The sequence below is a fragment of the Nesoenas mayeri genome (genome assembly GCF_963082525.1).
Source record: "Nesoenas mayeri genome assembly, chromosome: 2".
Classification (NCBI taxonomy): domain Eukaryota; kingdom Metazoa; phylum Chordata; class Aves; order Columbiformes; family Columbidae; genus Nesoenas; species Nesoenas mayeri.
The window spans coordinates 51,166,802-51,178,864 of NC_137543.1; the positions used below are offsets into that span (position 1 = coordinate 51,166,802).

Below are 12,063 nucleotides of genomic sequence, written 5' to 3' on the forward strand. Positions count from 1 at the left end.
AGGCTGAACGTGATGTGATTTAGCTGCTGCAGGTTTCATGTTGACTGAATAGGAAGTTGAACGTGAAGGCAGATCAAGCGTTACTAACTTGGCCAAATACGGTGAACAGGATATAGTCTCATTTCTGCCTTGTGTAACTCTTCTGAAGTCAGTAGTTACATCAGGAACTCCGGTATCCCAGCCTTTTCTCTCATTCTGAGACTGCATGCCTTTGAAAGATGCATACTCAGTGACCAAAAAAAATCTAGATGGCCTTTGACTTTATTACAAGCTCTTTCACTTAATTTTTCTTAGCTTTTGCATGAGAGAATGGGGGTAACAGTGCCTGCTCAGAGGGGGGCCAGCCAGTACTTGTCGAGTATTCCACTGCTCTTGTGCTCTTGCTGTTTGCTCATTTCCTGAAATGGGCACTACTGAAACCTCTTATGAGGCACAGGCTTTTAAATCTAATGTACACAGATGCTTTTTACACAATAAACACTATTACATGTACTTTTTATAAGTATGCTGTGATGTTTTAGAGGAAGCAAATGTAGTAATTCTACAGTTTACCCATTTTCTGCATTTAATGGTAATCTCTGCCAAACGATCAGCTCTAAACTCAATGTCAATTTGTCACATTTGTATCACGCTAAAAGCAAGACCATTTAAATATCTTATAAAATAGGCAAGACAACATGGATATGAGAACTATGATTCTTGTTTTGTTAAGGATTATCAGTTCACTTGTTTACTAAGCATGGACATGAGCTTACATAGAGACACTTCCAAGAATTAAGAGACTACATACTTTTGAAGAGAGGAAAAAAATTGTTTTCCAGGCCTACATGCTTGATCAGTGTTATCAGGTCATAGATATGTTGAGTAATTTCCATTTCACTCAGCAAGAGGATAACTCAATCACAAAACACGTGACACAACAAATGCAGGAAGAAGAAATTACTAATTTTTAGTTTATTTGTTATGAGGAATAAAAAACCATCGTGTTAATGCACTATGATTGGTTACATAGGATGGAACTTCATAAGATTTCTAATGGCCAACACTGTGCAAGTTTCTAATCCTACAGATGCAAAGAGTCCGACTGAAGTTCATGAAAACGTGCTTCAAGATCCAAGCACGTGAATGAGCATTCACTGGATTAGAAACTATTACGTTACACTCTCAAGTTACAATGGGAGCACTTAACCTATACCAGATACCACACCAGACACTTAACCTATACCTGCTTCCAAAATTAGAATTTATTTTCCATTTTGCTCTTTGTAGCCAAAGCCTCCCTGTTATGTTTTCAAATCAGTGCTCTGCGTTTCCTAGACAGCTTGGTGAAGTACATCCCACACAAATTCTATTCTATTTGAGACAGACAGACAGACCAGCACTTTTACTCTACCGTAGTTGTGAGAAAAGCCCCGTCTGACAGATGTGTTTGAAACCCGGTGCGTCTGCACACAGCTGAACACAAACACAGCAGCTTCCCTCACCACAAGCACTGGAAGAGGCACCTGGGTCTACTGGTTGAATGGCAAGATCCTTCACTGGCAAACAAATGTGAGTCTGGGCCTGTCCAATGCTCAGCTCTCGCATCTCAGTGAATTCTCCAAGGTGCCAAGCCAATGGGATGGTGTTTCTCTCCCCTTCACTGTGTCGAAGCTGGGCTGCTGTAAAAGAAGTAATGCAAGATGCAAAGGGCAAGTGAGAGTAAGACCCATGTAGCTTTGTTGCAGCGAGGCCTGGAGATGATGGAAGAAGTTTTGCATTTCCAAGACTACTTATATGTTTTGCTACAGACAGTAGATAAAACACGAGTGGTATCTGGAGCACAGCTCAGGACTGTGTCACTTCAGGCTTCCCCATCCTTATTCTATTACAGGCCTCATGAATTTTACATTCTTTACAGTTATGTGGTTCCAATCACCCTGCTGAGGCCTGGCATCCTCCCTGTGTATCTTTTAATGCCTAAACCAGGTGTCCATGAGCACTGAGAACTTATATCTCTAACAATGACTTTCATCTTGTTTAATACTGTAAGAAGGGAGCATTTTATTTGTGTTTCAAGAATTACTTGCTGCATCATATATGAAATGATCCCAAGCCTACACCCTGTAGCTTGTGGAGTACATGCAATGTTCTCTTTGGACTGTGGTTGTTGAAATAGAACATCTGCACTTCCAAGAGCAACCAAACCCTCCGAATCAAAGAGCTGTGGTAATAGCCAGCACAAAGACTGAAAGTAAACATGAGTGTAACCTTGTTGTAGCATGTATTTTTGCTTTAACCATACATACTTCTCATCAGAAAACGAAGTTGCAGGCAGTTGTGGACAAAAAAAAAAGCAAAATGTACAATGCCACTGCTTTTTTTGACACTGCTTTTTTTCTTTGAGTAAAACAAGATATCCAGTAGTGAATATCCATGATTGAATAGCTCAAACTACTACAAACTATTCCTACATTTATACAGTCCCAAAATTAGGTTTGGCCCTTTGAAAGCAACTGCGAGGCTGATGCAGCCCCCCGGTGAAAATGAGTTTGACACCCCAGCCCTAGAACTTGGCTATAGATCATTTGTTTCTTAATCATAACTTGGAAAATAACTCATAGTGCTGCTAGTGATGCAGGTTTGCTACTGGCAACTGTTCAGTGACCAGAGATTAATGATTTGCCATTCTCTACATGATTTTGAGTGACCTTTGTAAAAACACCATTGCCACTTCTGGAACAGCCGTGGAAGTCAAAGAACTTGACAGGGAGAGTGGTCAGGCATTGGAACGGCCTGCCCAGGGAGGTTTTTAAAGTGAGGTTGGACATGGCACTTAGTGCCATGATCTAGTAAACAGACTAGAGTTGGACCAAGGATTGGACTCGATGATCTCTGAGGTCTTTTCCAACCCAGTCGATTCTGTGATTCTGTGATCTGTGAACTGAACCAGTACAGTGGACTCCATCCGATATTATTTGAAATAATTTCTTTACTTGAATGTCCTTATTTGAATAAACGGTCCCTGCTGCAGTCCCAGAGTAAGGTTTAAGCTGGAAACACTGAGATAAGCTGCACAGGTTACATATTTAATGCTGTATGTCTCTGTTCTTTCCAAGTCAGGTGTGCTACCTTGCGCATGACTCTTGTCAAGCCATAAGCTGGAATGCTCTGAACTTCTGGTGTTGGACAAGGCAGCCTCTCCTTCCCCGGGCGCACGGAATCTGAGCAGCAGCAGTTAGAAGAGCCAACTTCTCCAGCCACCCTCTCGATCTGGGCCACGGACAGTCGGCTGCCCAGAGCCGTGTCCCGCCCGCTTGTGAAGATCTCCGAGGGCGAAGCCCCCCGAAGCTCCCTGGGCACCCTGAACTGGGTGACCCCCCAGGCTGGCAGGCACCTGTGCCGCCCGGCAGCGAGCAGAGCCTCGCCCTGTGCACCGCTCGCCTGCCCGACCGCAAAGCCGGGCCCGCGGCGGAGCGGGGGGGGCCGCCCGCGCAGTTCCCCGCGAAGGCGCGGGCAGCTCTGAGGCGCCCCCAGGGACCCGGGGCAGCCGTACGCCGGGCAGCGTCCTTTCCCAGCACGCTGCCGGCCGCCACCGCCCGACTCCCGACCGGAACGGCCGCGCTCCCCGACGGGACGCGGGCCCGTCGCTCCGCGCACGCCTTCTCGCGCACGCAACGCCCGCCAGAACCGCCCAAAGGCTGGCAGGGGGGAGGCACACAGGGACGCGCTTCGCCCCACTCCCAGCAGGCCCCAGCGCCGCCGCCTAACTGCGGATCCCGCCGCGCTCCTACCGGAGCCGCAGCCGTTTCGAACGCGCCCGCGCCCCCTCCCCCCGCCACGGCTGCTTGGCGCGCGCCGCCCACTCGCTCCCGCCGTCCCGCCGCCGCCGCCGCCGCCCTCTCCCAAGTCTCGAGGGCGCGGCGCGAGCACGCCCCCTCCGACCGTTGAGCAGCGGCGCGGCGGGTGAAAGGGGAGCGGCGGCCGCACGCGCCCCCGCCCCGCGCGCATACCTTGTGCCTCCCTCCCCTCCCTGAGCCGTTCCTTCCGCGCATGCGTCCTGCGCCCCTGTCCCAGCCGCCTCTTCCCTCACCAGACTGTTCAAACAGGAAGGCGGACATGTTGGTGTCTTTCGCAGGTTTCCCCACAGCCGCCGCGGCCGGACCTTAAACTCTCCCCTCCCCTCAAGCCACCTCCTTCCCTCCTCCTTCTCACCCCTCAACCTCGGGTCGGTCCTGAAGTGGTCCGGGCTGCTGTCCCGTCCGTGAGGTGGAGGAGCGGGCGAGGGGCGGGAGCGGAGCCGGTGTTGGCAGCGGCGGGAGGCAGCGAGGAGCTACCGGCGGCCGCGGAGCGAGGAGGAGAGAGGAAGAAAGATGCTGTTGCCGGCTCTCCGCCGTTGAAGTGACCTGCCCCCTGCCCGCGGGGGGCACTCGCAGCGGGGGCTGGGCCGGCCTGTGCTCGCAGCTGGCAGCCCTGCGCTGCCCGCCCGCCCGCAGCAGGCAGAGGGGCGGCCGAGGAGTGGGGCAGCCGCTCCCCCCGGCCCGCCTGGGCTCCCTCTCTGTGCCTATGGAAGGACCAACCCCACGACGCTGAGACACGCCGCCGAGAGGATTTTCCTACGGCTTGATTTTTATTTACTCTCACTTTTGCCTTGTTGGTGTGCCTGCAGGGTTTTTTTCCTTTTTCTTTTTTCCTCTCGTTTTTGCTTTTTTCTTGTGATTTTCTGGGAAGAAAGCTGCGCTTCGGAACGTGGCACCGACCCGCCGCCGTCGCTCCTGCAGGGCGAGGAGGAGGAACCGCTACGCTGGCTCCCAGGGCGGCTTCCCCGGCTGGGAAAATGAGGTTGCTGAGACGCAGGGGCCCGAGCAGAGGAGGGAGAGAGAGGAAACCTGCTGCTGCAGGGCTGTGAGCAGCCCAGGAAAGTGCGTGCGTGCGTGGAGGAGGGGGGAGAAGCAGCCTCGTCCCCCCCTGCCACGGCCGCGAACTCTTCGGTTTTCTGTCCCCTTGGCGGGGCAGCGTGGGGGATTTGCCTCAGAGACTTCTGTGATTGAAGGGATTTTGCAGGAAGCGGTCCTCAGCCTGGTATAGGCTGTGTGGTTTCTCTTTTGTACTCGCTTGTTCCTGTTTTTTATTTTTTTTTACATTTTCATTATTTTTAACCTAACTTTGCTCTGGAATAAGGGAAACTTTTTTTATCTCCGGAAACATGTCGACGGGAGAAAGTTTTGAGTCTCGGTTTGAAAAAATCGACGTGACTTTGAAGGACCCCAAATCCGAAGTGAACGTGGACTGTTTGCTGGTGAGTAGGGAGCGCAGATGGGCCCCCGGTCCCGTCTCCCCGAATTTCTTACCCTGTGGGACTAAATCTCGCACTCCCGGCTGAGTCACCACCCTCCCTAACTCCGCACCAGTGTTTTGTTTACTCAGTGTTGAGCTGAGGGTGCGTGAATGTCTCTGTGCAGGGAGAACGGCTTTCATGCCAAGGAGGCGCCCGCCCGGTCCTGCCCCAGACTTGTCATCTCTCTCGCTTCATGCACCTTTCTTTTCTTCACCGGCTGTCCTGAGGGGCGGTGAACACTTTGTACAAAGGCAGAATTCGTCAGTGTCAGCCTTGTGTGTGAGCAGGAGACTGTAAATAGCTTTGATATACCAATTCCCTCTTCAACAGCTTTTTTTTTTTTTTTCTTTTTTTTGAGAGTGAGGTTCTCTTACGGCGTGGTTGGGCAATGCAGCACTTATTTCAGCCTGTTTAACGTAGATGTTTGCAAATGCTAACTAATGATGTGTAAAACAGAGCTCTGAGATTAATATGCCCTTACAGGTGGGGAAGTAGGCATGGCAGGGGTTCAAATGCATTTTAAGCTAATTGGTGTGCTAGGCCTGGGATACAGGGCTGCTTGCTTATTGCTTCTCTGCTTTACCGTACCTGATGGTTCAGTGGATCTTTCCGGTGCTGTCAGTGTTACAATTGCATCATAAGAAAGCAAACCATAACACTTACTGACGTAAGCCAAACATCATTTGGTAGTTGCTTGACAAAAGTGGATGATGTTTGGGTTCTGATTATAGAAAGTACGTCAACAAAGTGTATGCCAAATCCAACCAATCTATTTGGGATGTAGCTGGGTATTTAGATATGCCTAGAGATACCCTTAAATAGTAGCAAATTGTAATTTGTGCTTTTATGCTGAAGTAGAGAATTTCTTTTCTTTGTAACAAGTGATAAAAGTTTTTAGGTGGTTGTTTGTTTGTTTTTGGCTTTTTCAGGAGGACAAGTGAATTGAATTTGTTGCTAGTATGAACTCTGACATTTGGGGCTGGGGGAAGGGAGGTGTGGGGGTGGAGGTAGCTCTTAATAGTCTGTCTTCATCTTCTGCTGCATGGCTCTTGCCAGGAAGCTTGCTTGAGCACAAGACAGTGGAGAAATGAAAAGAATCTAATGAAAGAATTTGTACAAGTTCATGGTATTGTGTGCTCTGTTTAGCTTATTACTGATTTGTGAGCTTCTGAAGTGTTGACAGGTCAAACTTAAGTCCCTGAATAAAAGCAGAGCCTTGTGGATATTGTTGCTACAAGGGAAAATAGCACTGCATCTTCCAGTTAATGTGCTTCTTTTGATCTAGTTTACCTATTTGTTGTCTTAGAACCACGGTTAAAGTGAAAAGTGAAGAGCTCTGATGCTTGGGATATATTGTGGGATATATTGTGACAATTCAAGGCTACTGTCAAATCCTACTTTTTACACCCAGCTTCTATTGATAGATTTCAAGTATGTAGATCCAGTTAAGAGTCCAGAGGTTGGAGAGGTTGGTTGGTTTGTGGTGGTGTTTGTTTGGTGGTTGTTGGTGTTGTGGTTTGTTTTTTCTTTTTATTTTTGTTTTGTTTGTGGTGTGGTTTTTTTTTTTTTTTTTTTTACATTAACCATGATTCCATTTGCTAGTATGTGCTTTAATGCTGGCCCTACTATGGGGACCTTCCTGCAGTGATAGTAAGGAGGCTGCAGGTATCATACATGTAGTTGATAGTATCTTTAACTGTATTCCTTCACATTTTAATCAGTTTATAGATTTGTCCCTTTTCAGTTATCTTAATCATGATTTGGAGCTAAGCTGTAGTTAGTTTGGGAATCAACTTGTTGGGATGCTTCCTGTCATGCTTGTTGTAAAGTTTTGGAACATATGTTTGCATCTCAGAGCTTAAGAATGTCCTTTAAAGTGAGAATTTTTTAGGCATCTTCTGAGATTTTGGGGCATACCTTTGCGTTTTCTTTTAAAATCAGCTTCTTACAGTATATTAATCAGAATTCTGTTATCATGGGTGTTGTTGTGGTGTTTTCTTTCTTTCTTTCTTTCTTTTTTTTTTTTTTTTTTACTAGGCCCAGTTACAGATACTGTTCTTTTAAACGAGTACGAATTCAAAAAGGAAGTACTTATGAAGACATCAGCTGGCTGTTTAACTTCTTCCGTGTTTGGTCACTATATCGATCTCTCTGTTGGCTGGGCTTTTGTTTCATCTCTCTCATCTTGAGTTGATTCTTGAACTCTTTTCTATAGAATTTAAGTATCATAACCCTTTCTAAAGAGTTTAAATATTTTACACCCATTCTTAGTGTGACAACTCACACTACAAGCATCATTCTTGGCCCAAGGTTTTATATTATTGATATATCAAAAACTTCATAATATATGTACTTATGTTTTTAAAGAAGAAATGCTTAGGTGTGGGTGTAATTGTTATGCACTTAAAATTTCTTCTAAGATGTATACCTCGTTGCCCTCTCCCCAGCCCCTGTTTGAAGAGGGAGATTTGTCAGACTCTAGGTCTGGTACACTTAAAAAGATGTATGTTTTGTGATCAGACTCAATGCCAATAAAAACATACTTTTTTAAAAATAAAACATTTAAAATCTAAAATATTTTTTCCCTTTGATTAAAGTTGTGAATTGATATTATTTTTAATAATTTTCACTTTTCCTGTGCAAAGGTGTTAGCTAACTGTGTGTATCTGAGTGGTAATATATTAATAACTGATACAGAGGCACATTAAATTCAGTATCTGATACTGTATACGTGCAGGCTTAAAATGCTGGAGTTCCTTTAGTTTCAAGAAAAGCCTTTTTGGCTGTGTGAAGAAAAGTCTCAGCAATGCCCTTAGCTTCTCTTACTATGTTTTTATCCTCTTTAGCTTTAATTTATTTTGCTTCTATTCTTCTTTCCCATCAGTTTGTAGCCCATGTATACTAAAAGGCAAGCATGGAGTAACCTTTAAATCAGTCTTGTAACGGTTTTGCGTTTTCTAAGTGCCATAAGCTAGGTTTTGTATGCTAGAAAGATTCTAAATTTGTATGTGAAGTAGTATGAAAACACTAAGAATAGGGGGAGGGCTGATACAAAGGAAGGCATGTTACTGTTTCAGGAAGGTGTGGGAGAAGAGTGCTGACAACAGAGCAGGCGGAAGGAGACACACTGAGGACTATGCAACTTCTACATGCTGCAGGAAGGAAATTCATAAACCTGAGGTGCAGGAGAGAGATGTGTTTATTTTTCCTGTTTTCTCTTATGCAACTGTAATAAAAACAGAGTAAGAAAACTGACTAAGTTGCAACTGACTGTAACTAATTTGTTTTTTTTCTTTGGGGCTTCCATGCACTTGTTTCAGTACTAAGCTGGGAAATCATAGATAGGTTGCCTTTTTTGAAGAGCCATGAAAAGGCCAAAGCCTAAGTTCTGTGTAAAGCATGTGCCACAGTGTAATGTAGTGCTTTTTCTCAAAATATCAGGTACTAGGAATCCTATTGTCCTAAAAAGATCTAGTAAGACTCTGTTAGGTAGTCACACTCTAGGGTGTGCAATGATCAGATACTGGTGAATACCATAGGCGTGCTAAGTAGAGCCAAAGGTGATGTAAGTAACCAGCTATTAACTTGAGCTTAGTGTCTCCTTAATGATGTTGGGCAGTGTGAAGTCGTATTCAATGAGCATACTTCTACAACAATTCTGGAATAAAACAGATTTCTTTTTCCTCTGTTTCTCACTAAATCCTTGGAGTTTATGGGCTTCTAGTTTTTGGAGAGCAGGGAGGGAGGGCTGTAAACAGGTAAACGGATGTGAAGCATTTTGACCTGAACCTGCCTATGCTTTTGATTCAAAAATAGCTAGTAAATTTTAATGAAATTGCTTTTTGATGCTCTCTCTGCTCTGATTCTAACTCAAAAAGAGTTTTTTCATATTTTATGTAGACACTTGAGTAACTCAGTTATTCAAGTACTTAGTCAATTACCTGAGTGGTTATTATTTTTTTTTTTTTAACTAAAGACTCTTGATGGTTTTGAATCTTCAAAGATATGCAATGTTTCACTTGTTCAGCAATTTGGCTTCAAATTAGCTGACAACAGTAAACACTGTGTATGACAAACTTGTTTTATGTAGTCTCAAGAGGTTTTCATTTTGGTTGCACCAGAAATACATTTTGCACATTAATATTACCTGATCATCACTGAGAACTATGAAATATATAGGTTGTTGTGAAATTAATGATAAAATATGTAGCTTGGTGTTTTAAAGGTAAAATGCAACTGTAAGATGACTTTGGAAATGCAAGAAGTTGGTGCATTCTCATTTCAGGTTGCACTTCTTAGAAGAATTTTGTAATATTACGTAAGCTTCTAGAAAGTTAACAGTAGAGATGGTGGGACTGTCAAAATGCTAGCATCTGATTCACAGTGTATGGTAGGTTTTATACAGAAATAACAGTTAACTTAGCCAATTCTTCTGCTCATAAAACTAGAGATTGGAATGTAATTTATTTTTCCTATAAAAATTTTTAATCACCGACGATAATAGAAAGTTGATGTTAAGACACGTTTAAATGAGAGGAATAAAAAACACAGCTGAAACCCTGTACTAGATTATAAATGCTCTTATCAAGTAAAAATATTTGTAAACAACGTCGTCTTTCCTGGCAACTGTGGAGTGTTCTAGTTTTGTGGTAGTGGGAAGGAAGAGGGAAACACCTGGAATTTGTTTGCAGGACAAATTGAAAATCAACCTGCTGGTCTGTAAATCTTGGAGGACAATTACAACTTCAGGAGCCACTCATTGAGAACTTAACAAATATTTAGAAGCAGTGTGAGCAGATGATATTGGTAGCCTCACAGTTGGTGTTAGCAGAATTCCCTAGGACATGCTGTAGTACTACATAAAAATAAAAAGCTTTTTCAGGTCTCTTACCAAGTACTACTGAGATGTGTGTCTCGATACAGGATGTTTATCTTGAATTTGAGAGGTTCCAAAACATGTAATTAAAAACTTTTTTTATGTTTCTTGATGCTTTTGATTGAAATTCCTTTGTCATCAAGAAATTGCGGTTCCAAGTGGAGATGCTGAAAAAACTGAACTTCCTTCTTTGACAACAAAATTAGAGAATGTCTGAAAACTATTCTGTCTTTGTCTTAATTTGTCTAGTCATTCAAGCAGCAATAAAGGCAGAAGGCTGATGAGGCAACATTGGTAAAACTGTAAGCACTATGCAGGCAACATCCAGTTATAGTTCCTTTAAAACAAATGCAGATAATACCATCTTTTAGCTTTCTGGGTAGCCTGCTGAAATAGACATCTGGATTAGCAGTGGTTGAACAAGAGCTGAAACTTGATCTTTCTGTGAAAATGTGGTTTGGAGCTCTCCTTGTCTATGGTGTTCTGCTCTACTCAGTCAATTTGATCTCCTGTAGTGTAATCTTCAGTGAAGTTTTTCTTGGGCTTTTCAGTATTAGTGGACATCCAAACAACATCAGCAGAGTATAACATGATGTGGTGCATCTTCGGTTACAGCAGTCTAGAGGCTGTCTAGGCAAGCAGCACTTGCTTGGTCTGGTTAGCTACCCACCCTGCTGAAGGAGAACTAGCACAGGCTCAGTACCAGCTTCTAACTAGAGTACGGGTCAAAGTCTCTTCTGATACTTGTAAAAGATTGGCTTTAACTAACTGAAAGATTACCACTCCCTGTCAATATTTATACCATACAGACTGTCATGGGGACAGTACATAAGATCTCTTTATTAATAGGTCCTAGTTTAAATCCAGCTGATTTCCTTATTTTACCTTTCCCTCTTAAATTTCTTATGTGTTCATTTTCCCGTTTCTTTTATGAATTTGAGAAATATGTGGAAGTTTTTCTTTTTCTTTCTTTTTTTTTTTTCCCCATTTTCTTGGTCAGAGATGATACAAAGACCTGATGCTTTGAAACCTCTATAGAAAACAGTATACAAACTAAACCTTTATTTTGGGCTGTAGGTTGTAGCTACCTAAATGTGTTTCTAGCTCGTGTGTCCGGGCTATAGAACTTATGATTGATCTAGAAGCACAATTGGAATATGTACTTTTTTTTTCCCTGCAGATTTTCATGAGTTATAATATTAATTTAAAAATATAACTCAGAAATCTTTGAATTCCAATAGTTACACAAATATTGAGTAACTGTGTCTTTAACTTTTTTCTCTTGTAAGCTGCATAGTATCTAGATAGTGCTGCATTGCATTCATATGTATTAAATTCCAAGGTATGAATATATTCAGAGGAAAACTGATACTTCCTGATAAAGTCTATTGATGTTAGATATCTACCTCTAAAATGTAGTAATGAAAGATAGCAATTTTTGTGTGTAGTCACTCACCGCTCTGAAAATATTGTTTGTGTGGAGTCTTAGCTTTCTTAACCATTATTTGCTAAAAAAGAAAAGCCCATACTACCCAAAGTTAAGTATGTCATCCGGAATGCACTTTCCAAAGAAGAAGAGGCCAGAAGCTTCTCCTGAAATCTGGAGATTTCAACCAGCAAATTTTTCCCTGTTTCGTGGCTGGGTAAGTTGCATTTCTCAGAAGATGGTTAGTACAACTTGTATTTTAGCTGTAATGGTCATTTAAAATGGGAACACGTGAAAGAAGGATGGCTCATACTGGCCACTGATGCTATACTTACTATTCTAAGAAAATCAAGATATTGAGAGAGAATCAGGTTCTTTATGTCCATATTTTGATTAGATGCTTCTAAAGAAAACTCAAAAATTAGTTTCTTCTGTATAAATCAG

General features: G+C 43.2%; 1 protein-coding gene across 1 annotated transcript in view; it reads left to right on the top strand.

Moving 5' to 3' along the window:
• The first annotated feature begins 4,099 nt into the window (after nt 1–4,099).
• Nucleotides 4,100–12,063, top strand: part of ROCK1 (Rho associated coiled-coil containing protein kinase 1) — an 87,384-nt gene continuing 79,420 nt past the window's right edge. Inside the window, exon 1 of the mRNA XM_080339207.1 lies at nt 4,100–5,278. Within this exon, the coding sequence (XP_080195333.1) occupies nt 5,186–5,278 (93 nt within the window). The 5' untranslated portion in view covers nt 4,100–5,185. The remainder of the gene's footprint in view (nt 5,279–12,063) is intronic.